The sequence below is a fragment of the Adiantum capillus-veneris genome, chromosome 18 (genome assembly GCF_014529385.1).
Source record: "Adiantum capillus-veneris isolate H3 chromosome 18, ASM1452938v2, whole genome shotgun sequence".
In the NCBI taxonomy this organism is placed as follows: Eukaryota; Viridiplantae; Streptophyta; class Polypodiopsida; order Polypodiales; family Pteridaceae; genus Adiantum; species Adiantum capillus-veneris.
Window position 1 is genome coordinate 148,228,519 of NC_140948.1, and position 20,185 is coordinate 148,248,703.

General features: G+C 42.7%; 2 protein-coding genes and 2 pseudogenes across 2 annotated transcripts; 2 read left to right on the forward strand and 2 right to left on the reverse strand.

Annotated features, from left to right (window-relative positions):
- The first annotated feature begins 6 nt into the window (after positions 1-6).
- On the forward strand, positions 7-19,838 carry LOC147436614 (uncharacterized; annotated as a pseudogene).
- LOC147436615 (uncharacterized) lies at positions 12,316-13,134 on the forward strand (annotated as a pseudogene).
- Positions 13,820-14,326, reverse strand: LOC147436616 (uncharacterized). Its single transcript, XM_086488238.1, has one exon. The coding sequence runs from the start codon at positions 14,324-14,326 to the stop codon at positions 13,820-13,822; it is 507 nt and encodes a 168-aa protein (XP_086344364.1).
- LOC147436617 (uncharacterized) lies at positions 14,381-15,734 on the reverse strand. The gene is given in 4 exon segments (XM_086488854.1): positions 14,381-14,604; positions 14,927-15,389; positions 15,521-15,602; positions 15,676-15,734. Coding segments are annotated over 4 exon segments (828 nt in total).
- Positions 19,839-20,185: the final 347 nt, after the last annotated feature.

The window sequence follows — 20,185 nt, forward strand, 5'->3', positions numbered from 1 at the left end:
GATACGATGAGTGACCAGGGTCATAGAGTGAATTTGACGTTCATGAAGACTTTGCTACGTACCACTGGACTATCAGGAGAGGCTATGTCAGATTATATGGAGATGGATGATGCCACTTTAGACTACTCCATTGAGTTTCTTAGGCGATTCAGTTTGCCCGTACATCCTAGAGAGGGTACATCCTCCCAGCCACACACAGGAGTGGAGACTTCCTCTCATGCAAATCAGACGATAGCACATCGGTAATCTTCTCGATTGATAAAGTAGTAATGTCATTCTTTTTTTAATATAAAAATCTTAATATATGTATTCCCTTGATGTCTTTGTTTGCTTAGGACTCCTATTCCAGGTACATCACATCATGAGAGTCAGTGGCTTACTCCTAATGTACCTCCTAGTACTCAATTGACACCTGATTCACAGGCTAGCGGCCGTCAGTCTCAGAGGTATATCTATTATGGTGATTATGGATTAAATATCAAGTAGTTTTTAAGAACTCTCATCTAATCTGCCGTATGTTTATATTGCATGTAGGCATCATCGGTAGAGTAGCACGCCACCAGGCCGATCGACTCGTGAGACACCGCCTCAGCCGCCATCTCCCCCATCAGTGCCTCCACCTCCACCAATGCGCACGTGCATTGGCAGCTTGGGTTTCACGTGCAACATCTTGCCTGACAGGGCTATCCTCTAGCTCAGAGCCGGCATTGCCCTCAAACGTCGGATGGGAGACCTCTGCTCCTCTTATCTAAAGCAGGTTCATATACAATGGGAGTAAGTATGAATTAACATAAAAAATATAAATTTTAGTTTGTTAGTTGAATTACTAATCGACTTTATTTGCATTGTAGTGATAAGCATGAGGATGACAAGAAATATGTTATCAACACACTAGAGAAGGAGTATGGGACAGGATGGAGTTACAAGTGGATGGTCAAGCAAATGTGCAAACTCATGGGTCATCGACGCGATGCAGCACGGTAAGTAGAAAGAAAGAAATATTTTTAACATCTATGTCTCTCTCTCTCTCTCTCTCTCTCTCTCTCTCTCTCTCTCTCTCTCTCTCTCGCTCTCTCTCTCTCTCTCTCTCTCTCTCTCTCTCTCTCTCTTCTCAATTTGTCAAGGTGGAAATCGATCGGAGCTGCTCTCTGAGTAGGTGTAGCGTATAGTAGAGGTAGGCTGTAGGCAACTCTCGCAAGGGTGCACCGTGCACTGTTGGGGTGCATGATTTTTCCTCTCTTCTATCATGCTCGCTGCTTGGGACCATATGAGACAAATCAAATGTACATGGTGTCTAGCCAAATGAGCATCCTCAACACTTCCAGCTATCCTAGAATTTTCGTCTGTTGATGGCACAAGGTCTAGAAAAGGTGCATTCGTTGCAGCAGCCACTCCTCTTAGATCAAAATCTTTATCTTCCCAATGCTCAGGTCCTTGAACTATGGCACCTCCTCCAAAGATGCTGCAAGTGCTTCTTCAATTCATTTTTCCTCACTTGTTTCACAAGAAATTCCACAAATCCCTTTGACAATTGCATTTGAAAATGGAATTCATGGAGTCATGAGAGGACATCATGATAACTGGAATGTGCTTGAGGGCCCAATGGTTCATAATTCATCCCAATATACATATGCCTGATAAACAAGGCATCACGACCTCCGTCAGAACATGATCGTCTTGGTTTTTCTGGTCCATCAAAAGCTCCCATGCTAGTAACCCATTGGAGGCAGGTGTAACTTCCTAGCTGCAATCGCGTAGGAGAGCACCAACTGGATCAAGCTGAATGCATGGAACTGATGCAAGTCTAGGCTATGTCGGCAATGACAAAGGGGATGACGACACCGTCCTAAGGGCTGAAATCTGCAATCTCGTATCTACTGTCCAAAAAGGCTATGGGCTGAAATCTGCGACTATGTCCAAAAATGGTGATTCTGGGATTGTTCTGTAGGTCTTTGACATTGAAATTCTGCAGGTTTAGGGCTGAAAAATGAGGTTTCTTGGGGCTGAATGTGCTACTCTTCAGGGGCTCAATCTGCTGGTCTTTCATAGCTGAAAGCCGTCATGCTGAAAACTGTCAAAAACGCTAGGTGATGGGTCTCCAAAAACGCTAGGTTGCTAAGCTTCTGCTGCCGATGTATATGCATGTACACTAAGTGACTTCATAGCTTCAATTTCATAAGAGAAGTGGCATCATTGATTCTACTGTTTTAAGGGCCAATCTATTTTTTCAAGCTTTTGGATATGGCCTTACTAAAGGCATGGTTCAACGTGGAGGTTGCCCTCTTATGCTTTGAAAGAGCGATACGACGCGTGAGGGAACACTTTGCTGGATGGAGCGAAGGAAAACCAGGATATGACTGGGATGAGGTGCAAAAGGCTATGTAGACCTCGACTCAGACACTCTTGAGGACGACTAAGAGTTACTACAAGGATGTAGAGGCGATGCGACTGGAAAGTAGAAGAACGAGAGAAGAGCTCGAGAGAAAGAAAATGCTTATGGATGCCGAGCTCCGTCGGCAAGAGCAAGTGATGACCTAGTTTTTTGAAAAGGTTTCAATGATGCATGCCAAGCTGAGTGAAGAGGAAAAACAAGCAAAAGAAGAGAAGGAGACGGATGCCCCGTGTATGGACGAAGGAGAAGAATGTATGGATGTCCCGTGTGTGGACGAAGGAGAACAATGCATGAGTGAGGAAGAGTTGACAAAGAAATTGGATGCGATGTTTCCCGGCTATGTTGATGCCCGTTATGAGGAAAAACTATTGCATGAAACCGGAAGTAGTGCTAGTCATATCCTGTTGGATGGGGAGTTGTTGGCTTGCGAGCCATACTTAAATGGTACGTATTGTATCATTGAAGAAATTGAGGAGGAGCACCAGGTGAACCCTGTGGAATCCTATCCCCCACACAAGAGGGGAGAGCTAGAGCATGCGACACGCAGCGACCTACAAGCGGCTACCTTCGAATTGCCCGAGAAGGGGATTGTGGAAATCCGTGGCGATAAGCCATTCGTATGTGAAGAATTGAGAGCAGATGTCGCAAACCTGGAATGTGGCACTGTGGTCGTGATACTTGATTGTGAAGTGAAGATAAAGGATGTGGGCCAGGAAGGGTCTGCTGATATGCGTTGTTAGGAGTTTTTTGGAGCAAGAGATTTCACATACGTACATATACATGCATGGTGCATCAAATAAAGAATTGCCCATTTTTCAGAGCCATGTGGTTACATGGGGCCCACATGTGTACAGGTAGGACAGGGTGTACATAGTGCATCGATTTTCACTATTACCAGTACCACTGTGTTTTTTCTACAATAAGGAGGAGTTGGTAGCGCGTAAAACTTCTCGAGAAATCTATCCACGCGCTGACGACATGAGGTAAGCAGGTGCGTCAGATAACATCGAGTGGCGTCAGGAGGTCGAACGGGGTCAATACTTGCACGCGGAGAAGTATGGACACGACTTGGGTGTTTTCTTGTGATACTTATGCAGAAAGGTCATCATGAGGACCACTTTTTGGGGTCACTTCACGTGGTCGCGGGATGCATTATTTAGAAAAACTGAGTGCCAGGTGTGCGGATGATGCAAAAAGGTGACAACTATGCATTGCAAGGTCAGTTTTTGGCCTGTTCGGGGTCCGTTTCAGGTCATCTAAAAGGCCACGGGTGCCCAACTAATAAAGCTAAGTGTGGAAACTGAAAAAACTGAGAGAAGACCAGAAAAAATTTGGAGAAGAGAGGAGGAACAGCCGGAAGTGTGTTTTTGCTGTTTTTGGAGCATTTTTTGGCCCTAAACTGCTCATCCGAGGTCGGATTTGAGCACTTTGACATTGTATACTAAGGTTTTAGGCGGTTCCGAACGCGATGGCACTGTCCACTTTTCCAAATTCCTCATAGATTTTCTATTGTTCTTCTGTGTAATCTTCTCTGATGAGTGAAGCCTCTGCTTAACTTTGTGGTTGTATCTGGTGTATTTCCTCAATACTGTGTAAACTGTTTGCCCCATTGGTGTTGGGCTGATCTTCATTGAGTCTAAAAAACAAAAATTTTCCTCCTTTGTGCTGAATTGAGAGTGTGTGTGTGAGTGTGTATGTATGAGTATTGAGTGGGCAAGTGGGAAATCTCTCTCTTCTCACTTCGTCTGTGTGTTTCTTGTCTCGGCCAGGCTGGTTGTGTAAGCCGAGTGGTGCCCCATAATGTGTGTGTGTATCATCCCAAGAGTGTGTTCCATGTCATTATAGAAGCGTTGTGTGTGTTTCCATCCCGCTCACATTCTTTTGGGGCCCCCACAGAGGATCTTCTTTGAGTACCTTCTGCTTCGAGCTTCAAGCTTCGAGATTCGGGGCTACAGGTTACAGGTTATAGGGACAGGTACAGGTAAAGGTGATTCACACATGTACAGGTAGCTAGAGTACAGTGATATACTAGCAGTGATGTCACTTGCAGTTGTTGTGGGTATGCATCACTTGGCGCCTATTTGAGCGCATTGTTTGCTGGATTGTACGTTCCTTGTGGAAACTGCCATTGTACACATTTGTGGAGCCATACTTGGTTGTATTTGGCAGTCCCAGCCATTTCTGAGACTTGGTCTCGAAGATAGTCATTTCAAAGACTTGACCATGCGCGATTTGCATTAGCCTTCGTGTGATGGTCGATAGCGTGAGGTTTTCTTGAGCTGGGGGATTCTCAAATGTGGAGATCCTTTCGGTGATACAGGTAGCTGGAGCACCCTTTTTGTGACCTCGCCATAGGCTATGTACTAGTGAGTCCTACTTGATGCTCGGACTCTATTGTTGACAGTTTATGCATACATATAGAGTCTATATTTTGGGTTCCTACTACTCTACTTCTGGGGAAACTCTGCCAAAATTTTTCCGAGTTGTGATGGCTGGTTTTTTGGTCTTTTGAGCCATTTATGTTGTTATGCTGCTGAAATTTTGGCAAAATCAGAAGATAAGTCAGGTGTGCCTTCTTGGAATCTTCATGGTTGGCTTTAATGGATGATCAAAATGGCCCTCAATTCACTCCATTTAATTTAACTCAAAGAATCCAGATAAATGTTCATGTGTCCAGGAAGATTTTTTTCCAACAGCGCATAGTCTTTATGTTCGGGTCAAGAAGATTATGAGAGATCTTGGAATGTCCTTTGCTTGTTGTAATTCCGATGATCAACTATGAAAACTCATTTGATGTGCATGTGTTTGTCCTTATCTAAAGTTGAGCTCCATTGAAGTTTCTAGGGATTGGGTAGTCAAAAGTTTTGGGTTCTTGCACGTGTGTTCAAAGGGGTTCTCAAAGCATTGTAACTTGGGTAGCCATGGCTTTCTCTTATCTGGAGTTTCATGGAAGAAGTGATGAAGATGTAGAAGATTTTTTGGAAAAGATGGAGGTTGCCTACATTAGCAACCAGATTCATGACCCTGCACAGATGTTACGTCTTCTCCAAATTTGTTTGAAGAGTGATGCACGAGTCTGGTCCAAAACATTTGAAGAGGAGTTGCGTGCAGCGGATCCACCTGTAAGATTGAGTTGGGACAATCTAAGGCATGGGTTCGAAGTGGAGTTTGTGAAGATAGAAGATCCTGACAAAGTGTGGCAAGAAGTACAAGGTTTGGTGCAAAAGGAAGGTGAGCCAGTAGATGCGTATATACGTAAGTTGTCATTGGCATGGGAGCGGATGTGCAAGGCCTTAGCACCATAGGTACCCCCGCCTGACATGATGAAGAAGGACAGGTTCTTGGCTGGTCTTTGGGACAATATAAGTTGGAGAGTGGAGCTAAAGAAGCCTAGGACATATGAAGATGCACTAGAGGTAGCAAGGAACAAAGAGTGGAAGCTGAGGAAAATGAGCTAGTTAGGGGTGGAGTCTTTTCCCATGAGGTCTGAATTTCAGCCTATGGACTCTTTACAAGGTCGCATGTCACGGGTTCATCATGAACCAGTGGTTCCTGTTACTACTCAGGTTATGCCAGCAGTGGTCACTACATCGGTGCAAGATGATGGGGTAAGGCAAGACATGAGGCAAGTGGTAGATTTGATGAAGAATCTCAGCCTAAACATGCTAGGTCAAGTGGGAAATAATCGAGGTCAAGGAAGGTTTGCAAATCAGCCAGGAGGTGAAGAAAGGCCTAGAAATGGTGTTGGAAAAAGCAATGGTAGGTTTTGCAGGCAGACGCCCACATGTTACAATTGTGGAGAGTTGGGTCACATCAGCCCGCAATGTGATAAGCCACCAAGGATGGGGGGAGACATGTATCCATTGCCAAGATAGGTGCTAACTAGGTCAAATGATTATGGCATCGAAATTAAGGGAGACGAAGGAACCAGTGGACTGACCCAGGAGGAAAAGGGAACGACAAAAGTGCTAAGTGTAGTCACCTTGGAGAAGGCATCAAAGCTAGAGGATACATTAGTGATGCCTATTGGGAAGAGGACCACAGAGGATAAGGAAGGAAGAAGTGCCCCCGGTCCTAGTAAGAAGAAAGGAAAGAGCCTTGGAGGCGAGGATGTCAAGGCCAAGAGGAAAAGGAGAGCTTGTCGAAAGTTTCATGTTTCAAATTTTTCACTAGGGGATGGGTAATTAAGCTATGACTTGAAGGAGGATATGACGAGCAGGAAGGCAGATGTTACTTTTGGGCTTCTTATAGAGATGGTGCCTAAGCTAAAGCGACAGTGGAAGAGGATGGTTAATACAATGGAGAAAGAGCCAGAGAGAGGTTCAGTAAAGGTATTGGCAATGGATGAGCTACCAGACATTTGCCCAATAGTAGATGTGTGGCATAAAAGGAAAAATTTAGGACAAGGTTATGTGGATGGTGGAGCCCAAATATGTGTCATTACACACTCATGCGTTGAGAAGATGGGTCTTACAGTGTCTGGGGTGTCAGGTTTCCGGATCAGATTGGCAAACCATCAAAAAGTAAAATGCTTGGGTGTTGTAAAGAGCTTAGAAGTGGAGGCATATGATGCAAAGTCAATGGTTGATTTTCATGTGATGCCAGCAGGGTTGGGAGCATATCCTATTATACTGGGTAGACCATGGTTACGTGCAGTGGGAGCTATTCAAGATTGGTGACATGGTATGATTAGCCTCTATGGAAAGACAGGTACCAAGAAGCTTTATAATATGGACACAAGGAAACGATTAGACGAGCTTTATGAAGATGAGAATGAGTCTAGTGATGAAGACTCTTCCACAGTGACAGATGAGGACAGTGATAGCACTACCAACAGTGATGAGGATGTTGATGTTGCATTTCTTTTGATGGACAAAGAAATCCAAGAGTTTGGTTTAGTTGCATTTGCGAATGAGGTTGAAGATGAAAGTGAAGGGCCTTATGAAGTGATTGAAGGGCTGATGCAAACCAAGGTTGAGTTGTCAAAGAAGCAGGAATTGATGACACAAATGATCAGTGGAGACCTCTCAGCTATGGAGAAGGATATATATTTGCACATGTTGGCTAGTTTTCCTGATTTGTTCATTACTTCATATGAAGAGATCAGAGGGTTCAAGGGCAAAGAGATGCATATAGAGCTGAAAGAAGGTGCTAAGCCAGTGCGGCAAAGGATAAGAAGGATGGGTCAAGAGCAAATGGAAGCCTTGCGAGAAGAGGTGGACAAGTTGTTGAAGGCAGGGTTCATAGTCCTTGTGGAGACCACAGAATGGGTGAGTCCAGTTGTAGTTAGTCCAAAGAAGGATGGGAAGTGGATAATTTGTGTAGATTTTAAACCCTTAAACGCAGCCACTAAGAAGAACCTATATCCTCTTCCATTCATTGATCAGATCTTGGATTCAGTGGCAGGTTATGAGAGGTACACTGTGTGTGATGGTTTTTCAGGCTATTTTCAATTGAAGATTGCTCTTAAAGACCGCACAAAGACCACTTTTATTACGCCATGGGGCTGCTATTGCTACACAGTATTGCCATTTGGGTTGTCAAATGGACCTTCCTTCTATCAAGAGAGAGCAATTTGGGTGTTGGAACCATTCATTGATAGTTGTGTTAAAGCTTTTATGGATGACTTCTGTGTTTATAGTAGTAGGGCTGAACACCATGAGAAGCTGCAGATGGTATTGGCTCGATATGATGAATGTGGAGGACAACTAAATCCAAAGAAATTTCATCTAGCACAACCAAGGGTGAAGTTATTGGGCCACATGGTGTCAGACAATGGCATTGAGGCTGATCCAGACAAGGTTAAGTCTATTATTCTTCTTCCGTCACCTACGAGTACTAAGCAATTGGCAACCTTTATACACAAAGTGAAGTACATGGCAAGGTTTATTCCATTGTCTTCTCAGATTCTTTATCCATTACAACAAGTGGCAAAGCATGATCCATTGCAATGGAATGACAAGTGTGAAGAAGTGTTTCAAGAGGTGTTAGGGGGGTTGTGAGCCATGCAGGCTCCTGATTGGGAGAAATTTTTTTATGTAAATCCCTCAGTAGGGGATGATTCCATTGGAGCCATGCTATTGAAAAAGGGGAAGGGCAGCCATTATATGAGGCCAATGTATTGTGCAAGCCGAGTGAAGTTGGTAGCAGAGAGAAAGTTCTCGGAAGTAGAGCTAGTGATGGCCAGTGTAATATTTGCTTGTCGACGATTTCGTCATTACTTTCTACCACGGCCTTTTGTTTTATTGACGAGTTATGCCTTTTTGCCACAGCTAATTAATGGTACTAACATGTCAAATGTGGTGAAGAAATGGGTAATTGAGCTACAGGAGTTTGAGTTCTCTTTTCTAGTGGAAGATAGTACAAGGGCTACCCTAGCTGATTTGTTGACCTACAAGGAGAATCCCCTTATTCTTAAGGAAGAGGTGGTGAGAAAGTTAGTTGAAGAAGTGCCACAGATCAGCAATGCACATGTGTTGTTCTTTGATGGTTCATACAGAAAGAGCCATGATGCAGCTTCAGGGGGTATAGCACTTTATGACCTAGAGGGGAAGCTAGTATGCAAGAGAGGGTTCAAATTGGATGCTCATAGTAACAATGAGGCTGAATATGCTACTCTGGAAGCCGGATTACACATTTGTTTGAAGCATGGGGTTCGAAGGTTGAGCATAAAAGGTGATGCCTTGTTAGTGGTGAAGCAAGTGCTGGGTGTGTGGAAGAGCAAGAACACCTCATTGAAGGAAATGTGCTTCAGAATTAAAGGCCTGTTAAAAAATTTCAAAGCATGGATCATCAGACACATTGAACGTGCTCTAAATGGAGACGCACATGAAGCAGCTCAAGGCATGATTGGGGAGCTATTTGTGTTGAGGACCACTTTACCTCTTTATCATGGCCGGGAAAGTTTGGCTCAAGAAGAGGAATTTTTGCTAACAGGAATCATTCCAAAGGAGATTCAGAAGTCTAAGAAGTATGGCTTTGTACGTAGAGCATACAAGTACAAATTGATTGGTGATGTCTTATACATGAACGGGGCTGATCTCGTGTTCAGACGTGTACCTTGGCGGGAGGAGATTTACAGAGTGTTGGAAGAGAATCATGAAGGCTCATGTGTGTGGCCATTTTGCTCTAAAGATCACCTTGCATAAGATTTTGCAAGAGGGGTATGTATGGTCTAGTTTGCACAAGGATGTTCACCATTGGTGTAGGTCTTGCAATAGGTGTCAAGCATTTGGGAAGAGAGTGTTGAAGCCACAGCTACGAAAAACCATTATGGCGTTTGATGTGTTTGAAAAGTGGGGGATTGATGCAATAGGCCCATTACTTATCACAAGCAGGGCAAAAGTTATATCTTGACGGGAGTGGACTATCTCTCTAGATGGGCAGAGGCTATAGCAGTAAAACAGATCACTGCAAAGGATGTGGCAAAATTTGTGTATGATGAAATATGTTGCAAGTTTGGGGTGCCATTAGAGCTACTTTCAGATAAGGGGCCAGTATATTGAGCTAAACTGCTAGAGTTCTTATGCACAAAGATGAAGATTAGGCACCAACATACCACTCCTTATTACCCGCAGTGTAATTGCTTAAATGAAAGATTCAATGGTGAGTTGGTACAAGTTCTTTCTAAAGTGACAGAGCACCGAGGAAATAATTGGGATTTGGAATTGCCTAGTGCATTATGGGCTTACCGTACTTCGGTGAAGACAGGTATAGGGTTTACTCCATTTCATTTGGTGTATGGAAAGGAAGCACTATTGCCTGTGGAGGTAGAGTTTCCTGCGGTCAAGATGTTAGAGAAGTTGCTTGGGCCGCCTAGTGATGCATTCAAAGAGAGGCTCTTGCAGTTACAAGAGGTCCAGTTGGATAGGATGAGCGCAATGGATCATTATGGGTAGATGCAGGATCAGGCTTTGGCAAAGATAAATGAAAAGGTCAAAAGTAAGGGTATCAAGAAGCATGACTTGGTTTTGCGCTACAACAGTAAGCAGGACAACACCTTCCAAAAGAAGTTTCAAATTAAGTGGAAAGGCCCTTTCAAGGTAGTGGAGTGTTTTCCGAATGGTACATATCAGTTGGCTAACCTGGATGGGGTTCTACATAAGTCAAGGGTAAATGGATTGTGTCTTAAATTGTATTATGCCAGGTTGATGATGGTGGAGCAAGATGAGCTGTCTGCGGATCAAGCAGTGTTGGTGAGGGATGAGGAGACCTGTGATGCAGCGAGTCTCATATCTCTCTTTGCTGCTGCTGATCATCAATGATCTAGCAGGCTAGGGGATGGGCAAATTATGTCTAGAGTTTTTTGGAGCAATAGATTGCGCATATGTACATATACATGCATGGTGCATCAAATAAAGAATTGCCCATTTTTTCGAGCCAGGTGGTTACGTGGGGCCCACGTGTGTACAGGTAGGATAGGGTGTACATAGTGCATTGATTTTCACTATTACCAGTACCACTGTGTTTTTTCTACAATAAGGAGGAGTTGGTAGCGCGTAAAACTTCTCGAGAAAGATATCCGCGTGCCGACGACATGAGGTAAGCAGTTGCGTCAGATGGCATCGAGTGGCGTCAAGAGGTCGAACGGGGTCAATACTTGCACGCGGAGAAGTATGGACACGACGAGGGTGTTTTCTTGTGATACTTATGCAGAAAGGTCATCATGAGGACCACTTTTTGGTGCCACTTCACATGGTTTCCGGATGCATTATTTATAAAAACTGAGTGCCAGGTGTGCAGATGATGCAAAAAGGTGACAACTATGCACTGCGAGGTCAGTTTTTGGCATGTTCGGGGTCCGTTTGAGGTCATCTAAAAAGCCACAGGTGACCAACTAATAAAGCTAAGTGTGGGAACTGAAAAAACTGAGAGAAGACCAGAAAAAATGTGGAGAAGAGAGGAGGAACAGTCGAAAGTGTGTTTTTGCTGTTTTCGGAGCATTTTTTGGCCCTAAACTGCTCATTTGAGGTTGGATTTGCGCACTTTGACATTGTAGACTTGGGTTTTGGGCCGTTCCGGACGCGATGGCGCTGTCCATTTTTCCAAATTCCTCACATATTTTCTATTTTTTTTCTGTGTAATCTTCTCCGGTGAGTGAAGCCTCTGCTTAACTTTGTGGTTGTATCTAGTGTATTTCCTCAATACTGTGTAAACTATTTTCTCCATTGGTGTTGGGCTGAGCTTCATTGAGTCTAAACAACAACAATTTGCCTCCTTTGATCTGAATTGAGAGTGTGTGTGTGAGTGTGTATGTGTGAGTATTGAGTGGGAAAGTGGGAAATCTCTCTCTTCGCACTACATCTGTGTGTTTCCTGTCTCGGCTAGGCTGGTTGTGTAAGCCGAGTGGTGCCCCATAATGTGTGTGTGTATCATCCCAAGAGTGTATGTCGGGTCATTATAGAGGCGTTGTGTCTGTTTCCATCCCGCTCACAGCGTATAACCTATGGTATACCGCTGAGTTGGGGTGTGTGCATGAGGCCGAACCCCTCAGCAAATGGTGTTCATAGTATGGCTACGAATATCTTGGACCAGATGGCGGTCGGGAAAACAGGAAGGTTAGCAACAAGCCAACTAGCTTGGAGCACACATGGGAAGGATGATTGTGGGATTACTCGGAAAAGGTGGTCAAATTCCCCGCAACTGGGAGAAATGAGCAAAGATATGCCGGTAGTGATGAGTGCGATAGTGATGCGAGTGGTCATTGAGGTGCGAGGTATAGCAAGGTGTGATTGGGGTTAGGAATTGATAGTGGTGCAAGGTCATTGGGTCATGAAGGAGGTCATGGAGACCCGACTGGGAATGTCCTCAAGGGGCCTTATAGACTAGTGTAGGCGAGCCATAAGCTAGCTGAGGCAAACCCAGTGGGATTAATCCCCGCGTGGTTACAGTTCACCGCGTGGTTCGATGACGGGTGTTAAAAAATGCTTGGGGTTGTGGATAGTGACCTACTAGAGTTGAACATATGCATATGGGACCCGGGAGAAGGTTATTCATGCGGGGATGCATTTATTTACGGAATGACCCGAATGCGCAGAGGTGCTGAGTTGACAGCACGTTGGAATATACTTGGCCGATGCGGATAAGCCCGAAGGGTAAGAGCCCTTTGCTGGTTCTAATAGACAAAATGTAGCAAGATGAGTGATGGTACGAATACAGGCCACAGATGGCCATTGGATCCCAGCGCGACAAGGCAGGTTGCAAGAGGATGCGGAGCAAGTCAGGTGGACTCGTCATCATACTAAGCAGCCAGGGACTAGATCACATAATCGGAGATGTACCACAACCAGGAGGTATCGGGCTGCTTCGGAGAGCCAGCAAACAACTAAGGTGTAGGGTGAGATATGCAAGTACGAGAAGAACAGCATGTTGGGGCAGGTTATGTATGGCTGATGTGTTTCCCCTCGAAGAGACGGGCGATCCTTGAAGAGACGGGCGAAGCAGTGAGTACGAATGCAACACGACTACGCATTTCAAGAGGGCGCGATGAGTACCAGCCCGTCTTTCATTCGGGGATCTGTGATGTGCGAGTGATTAGGCACTTGCTATTGTACCGTAACCGATACTCGCCCGAATGGGGTTATTCGACATCGGGCAGCGGGCTGTATGCCAGGAAATTTTGGATGAGATTACTAGTAGGCCTACGGGCGTGGGGCTCCCAAGTAAGTAGTGGGGGCACAGTGATGACGATTATGCTACTGGTATGGTTGGCACTTCATGGAGGTTACAGTCAAGGGCAATGAAAAGGGAGGAATTCCAATGGGGAGAAAATGCTGCAGAGAATCACTCAGGACATACCTGAGGGCGTGAAGAATGCGTAGGAGTTGGCGTTGTCATCAGCCATAGATACACGATGGATCCCTCCACTTTGCAAGCACTGTGAATGTTCGGAGATGGGTAAAAAGTACGATGAGGATGCATGGTTGGGACAATCCAAAGAGAACAGATAGGGTCGTCATCTCAAACAGGGAACAACAAAAGTTCCTTGGATGGTTGCTTGGAAAGAGTGGGTAACCTACTCGGTTAAAGCAGACAATAGGGACAAGGCTACAATTTTGCTCAAATCGAATATACTCGATGAGGACATCGAGCTCTCTCGTAGGCGGGAGAGTGTTACGGGTCTCTATGCGTAGGTGGGTTCCGAGACCCCTCCACAGTCACTCGTCCTCTTGAGTCGACTTCGTGAGACGCGACCTCGAGGGCCCTTGGCCGACGAGAGGTCTCTACCTCCGGTGATCACCCTTGCGGAGGGAAGCTATACAAGCCACACTCGAGAAGGAAAGCTATACAAGCAGTAGAAAAACGCAAATTCAGTAGTATAAAAACACAGCAGACTCCACAGTAGAATCATTTTAATCTCACAGTAGTTCATTCTAGACCATAGTTAAACACAGTAGACTCTGCTGTATAAAATGAACTACTATGAGATTAAATCTTACCCAATATAGGTTGATTTGTGAGTTGATCGTCATCTCTGAGATTAACTGTCAATAAAATCTCATCTTCATTATCTTTGTTTACTTCTTCAAAATCCTCTGCCGTTAAATCTGTGTTGACGTTCATTTCCTCCATGTGCTCGAGATCCACTATTTCTTCCTCTTCGGTGTCTGTAGTGGCAGAGTATGGATGGTTGTCGTTCTCATCATCTACAATGTCATCATGATCGGCAAGGGAAATTCTATTTGTCTCTAACATGGATGTGTCTAGATTTGAGGATGTTACCAATTCATCCCGATTTGCTTCCTCAGGGTCAACGCAATCAAACAACTGACGACCTCTAGGTTGGACATGCACAACTTGCCACCATGGATGAGAATCTGGGTTCTTGTAAAAGAACGCTTGCTCAACATGAGTTGGCAGAATGTAAGGCTCTCTTGTTGCACGCATTAACTTTGAGGAGTCGACGGACCAAAATTTGGACGGTTCTCTTCTCATTGTGGCACTATTGCCTTTATATTCGGCACGAAACCAATCCACCTTAAGAATCACCTATCGAAATGCACGAATCAAAACTTTAGAATAATGTATAACTTCAAGAAATCTACATGTCATTGTTGTATGAAGAAGGATTTCATTCACCTGTTTGAAGATCCCATACGATATTTCATAAATGCCGACTATGGTTCCCACATAACCCAATTCACTATCAACAAGATTTGTGTCTCTTGAACTTGCAAGTGATAATTGCTTGAAAGAGGCAGCAACGGAAGAATCTTGAGTTAGACATAAGTTGTCAATAGCTTTTATTCGAAGATGTTGACCATAAGCCCACATGTTTGTATACATTCGAGCCTAGATCCATATATAAATGATATAAGAAAAAAAGGAATATTCCTTGTTTAGTTTAAAGTTTTCAAAACCCAAAAGTTACCTTTCTTTCACATCCAATCATTAACTCTCTCTGTTCCCTTGAGATTGTCTCATGATCTCTATCCGCCCGTTGCATACGAGTGTATAACCAATCCATGAAAGTAGGTACGTCTTCGATGTTATTTACGTTGGTTTGATGTCTGGATCTCCTGTTTTTACATCTGCCAACTCGTTGGTTCGCAAGTTTCTCCTCGTACTCCTCAACAAATTGTTGCATGCATTCGCTATTATAGACAATGAAAGTAGAAATATCCAAATTATCTTGGATCTTAAGTCGAAAAGGGACTCCCTTACCAGACAATACCTCGTCTAACATGGTAGAAGAAGACTCATTTGTCCATACATGTGGAGCTTCAAAATTGGTTTGCTCAAGATATTCACATACGTAATACATGCATTCTTCAAGCATCCATCCTTCCGCCATAGAACCCTCTGGTCTTGCTTTTTGACATACATAACCTTTCAGTACTCCCATAAATCTCTCGGCCCAAAACATCCATCGAGTAGAAACAACACCATCAAGCTCTATCTTGTCCACTAGATGGATTAGCCGATGAACTTGGATATCAAAAACGGAGGTTGGAAGTTCTTTCTCCATTAAACAAAGAAGCTCTATACATTCACACTTCTTTTGTTGAATTAACCCTTTGTCAATTTCTTTAGATGTAATCCATCTATCAATAAAAGAAAGAAGATATTAAAGTTATATTTGAATTAAGAACTTATCAACTAAAATTTAATGAGCGATAAATACCTTGCAAGCGATCCAAAGCGATATATTACGTCTCAGACTCATTGGGTAGCACATCCATCAATAACAAGGGGTAGAACATGTTGTATACATGATTAATCCAATCAACAAAACATGTAAGAAAATAAATACTTACAAAGATTAATAAAAAATTACCTTCACAAACTTGTGCCAATCATGTGTTTTTAAACCAGACAAGCTCTTGTCATCTAAAGTGAACATGTTTCAACAAGATGCTCTATATCCTATAGGCATACGAATCAGTTGAATCCTCTTGTTTTGATAGTTTGCACCTCTTCTGCGCTGAGTGCCCATGGGGCATGCTCATAGGTTGTGTCACGTCCAATTTCATCAGAAAGTGGCCATAGATTAGGCTTTGAGTTTCCATCCTTTAAGTCATTTCTTGTTGCCACTGTGTCTTTCAAGCCAACAAGGTGTTTCCATAACGAATGACCAACATTCTTAAATATATGCATAGGATCAAGAAGATGAAATATCTTCAAATCCGTCCAATATTCCAAAGTGTACCATATCGAAGGACTTTGAGCCAGAGAACGTTTTCCTGTGGCTCGCACCTTCACATCGTCATCATCATCACCGCTTATGATCTCCGACTCCGGATCGATAGCGGGTCCAACATTCCACTTTAGATACCAATCCTTTGGTGTGTTTGGTATTGGACATTTCCCTTCTTCTACCTTCCCGTTGAAATGTATGGCTTACCTTCTATTTCGTAGATGATGCTCTTCAAGTAAAAATAATCTATGTCGAAGATATATATTTTTGTTGAGGTTTTTGCTATAAGTTGATCTCAACCAATCACCACACATTCGAGAAGATTTATAACCCTTGGTACATATTCCTGCATGAAAAACATAACAAAGATTATTAGCGCAATAAATATACAAAAAACATATGAGAAAATGTATATATCTAAATCATTTACCTGAGCAAAAACCATATCCTTGAAAGTCGTGGATAGTCCATGCTAAAATCCCACGAACAATGAACTGTCTTTCACCAATGCTTCTTGACATATCCATGTCATCAATCCCTCTCCACAAACCTTGAAGATCATCAATGAGAGGAGCCAAATATACATTCAGGTCTTTAACTTGTCACTTTCTAGGGATTAAGAGTGAGAGCATTAAATGCTCTTTATTAATACTAAGATATGGGGGTAGATTATCGTTAATAACTACCACCATCCATGTAGACCATTTACTTGATTTTATAGAAAATGGATTCACATCATCTAATGCTACACCCATCTTTAAATTGCGTGATTCTTTTGCGAAATCTGGCCATAGAAAATCAACATGCTCAAATGCAGGACTATCCTGCGGAATTCGCATTACTCCATCTTTGCTCTTGTTCTCCGCTCCTCATGTCATAAGCTTAGTTAATTCGGGACTTTAATACGCGGAGCCAAGGGAAAATGTCTCAATACCTTTCTAGGGACCTTACCTTTCTCATCTTTATACAAGGAGTTTAACATTTTGGGCACGTCACATTGTCTTGGTATTGATGTCTATATAAAATACAATCGTTGGGACATGCATGTATAGAAGAATAGTCAAGTCCAAGACTACTTATCATCTTCTTCACCTCATCGTGTGATGCAGGAAGGGAATTGCTTGCCGGCAAGAAATTTTGAGAGACTAGCCTGCAAGTTGATTAAAAATATGATCAATAACAAGCACCAATGTTTAGAGTGTAGCAAACAAATATGTTAGATGTATACATACTTCAATAGTGCTGAAACAGATACATTACTCCATCCATTAATTAAGCTTGCACTTAGTCGTGTCAGTTGGCTTCCTTCATAGATATACTTTAGATCTTCTTCTCGAAGATACTTCTCATTGTTAGGAATATCGCTCGCACTATCATTTTGATGCCAATCCTCAATAAAATCAGCCATGCCATCGTCATTATCAAAGATATTATCACGTCCATTAAAGTCCTTAGAATATTGTTCCTTTAGTATTGCATACATATTAGGATCACTCCTGCGTAGGATCCTCATGCACTCTATTGACATTTGAGATACGTCATGTGAATGTTGATTTGTGACGCTATCGATGTCATAATCTGGAATCTCCATATTTGAAGGTAAAGAAGATTGTATCAATATCATGCTTACATATAAAAGGAGAGAGAGATGTGCATAATATCAATAACATTTGGAGACAACAAAAAATAATATCAAAATAAATTAGCGACAGTACAAAACGTAATGCAAATTAAAGTGTAGAATTAGGGTACAAGAGTTCAAAATAACATTAGTAATTGTATACAATGAGTTCTTAACCCTCATCTATTAAGGGTTCTCGTGGAGGTCTATGCCATCCATAATTGACTAGAAATTCATCACCAGCATGTAATGATTTAATAGCATGGACAACTATATATCTTGGTACATCCCTAGTCATGTGTCTTGGTTCATGACTATTCTCACACTCCACAAATGTGCAATTGGTTCTTGCACTTCTCCCTCGACTACTATTGATTAAACCTGTTATGTTTCCTTGAGAGTAAGGTCTTCCATCAACACAGAGTCTTTGGCCTTCTGCATGTGTAGCCCCTCTAGCAGAAAGAGAGGCTGCATTGAGACATAATCCATAAGTAGTCATGCTCTGGATGTAGCGAGTGAGCTAATTCCATGGACCCCATATATATATAGGTCCAAAAAAAGACATAAGGGTGACCCTTGAGTGAGGGGGCACATGCAAATCCTTTGCAATAAAGACGCCTCGTCCCGCTCCACTGATGGTGGACGGAGCAATCATGTAGCGATTGCTCCAAAAGCCAAAAACCACTCCATCTAAAGGAAGTGGTCCTCCCTGCCACCCTCTGCCGTATCGTCTACAATCGTAGCTCTGTACTAGATCATGTAAATGAGTAGGCAACGGATGATCTCCACCCATCTCAACCTCCAATGGAGGAGGTAGAGGATGTCGAGAAACCTCAAGCTGCAAACTGACAAATGACATGTCCATGCCGTGTGCGAGAGACGTGTGCACCACTACTAGTAAAGTCATCCTCGTCATCAAGTGAAGATACCTACATATATAATCTAGCTACATTATATATATCAATCTTTGATTTTTAAAACTCCAATATCAAACAAAGGGAGATCAGAAATATACCATAGGTCGATGTCGCTCCTCAGGTGGTGGTGCTTGCTCAAAAGTACCATAAGTCATTTGATGTGAAAAGCACTCTCGTCATGGCCTGCGATACGTGCCACAACAACGAGCACACCAGCATATAATAGGCTCATCATAGTAGAAATCATCGTAAACGGGTTCATGTGCAGTATCCAAACTCTGTGCACCCCGGCTACCACTAGTAGGAGGTGGTGGTGTACCCTCTAATTGATCCGAATCTGGATTTCAATTACCATAAAAACATGAGACATTTATCAAATGACCAAAACAAAAAATTCAATAAAAGTAACAAAACATTGAAGTCTAATAGCTATATGGTATATTCTTACGCTTATTGTAATTTAAAAAATAAACAGGCACTATTGAATGGTGCCGTCAAACAAGAGAAAGGCAACCATTTGCATGGAGACATGGCAATTCTTCCGCAAGGAGAGGCGCCTACGCATTAATTTTCCCCAAAAAAAGGTGTGTTCCTTTGGTAATTTATATTAGAATTAATATAAACTTTCCTAGATTGATTCTAACTTTTCTCTAATCTATGTTATTTTGTTTATTCAAATTTGCTTAGGAGGCAGCAAGAAAGAGAGTAGCTTTACGTCACACATCTAGACTAGGGCGGACAGGACAGGATGGATTTGTGGCCACATTTGTGAGTATAGACCATTCACATTTTAACTTTTAAAGGTAGTATTATTGAATGAAAAAATTAATAAGTCTTTGGTTGTGTCTTACTGTAGACGAAAGACTATGGTCGTGCACCGACGACACAAGAGATAGAGTACACCACATACTGTGGCTACCGTGCTTTGTGTCAGACACTTACTGACACACAAGATCCACTTGTACGTATCTTTGTTTTTCTTTGTAGTTTTTTTCATGGTAATTGTAATATATTCTTTTTTTATTTCACTAACTAATACACGAGCAGCATGGAGAGGCTGATATGACAGAGGTGGCTCGACAGGAGGCCGAGGGGCGACGTCGAGAGGCTGAGAGGAGCAACGGACCAATCATTGGCCATGATGGTGACGATCGCGGAGATGGGGACAATCGTAGTCCCATGGTTCGGACCAGTGGTGGTGGGACTAGCGATCATGAGACCGATGATAGTGATTCTTTCAGTAGTGATGGATCACATAGTGATCCTGTGTAGAGATTTCTTTTGCATATTTGGGATTGTTATATATGTATTTTTCAGTGTGCATTACTACATCGTATGTGATGATGAGATTTTTTTTGTATATGTGAGGATTGATCACCACACATTTTGGACACATGTACATAAACTTACTGATGATATATACTGACATATGTTTGTTGCATCACTGAATTTGTCTATTGTCAAATAATTAATTATTTTTCGATAAGATAATTAACCTAAGTAACCATCTCAATGTTATTTATTTGTCTTTATATATATATTTTTAAAAAATATGGAATGAAATCATGGTCATTGTGCTACCAAATGATGATGTTGCATGTGAAACCTAGTCCTAAGTT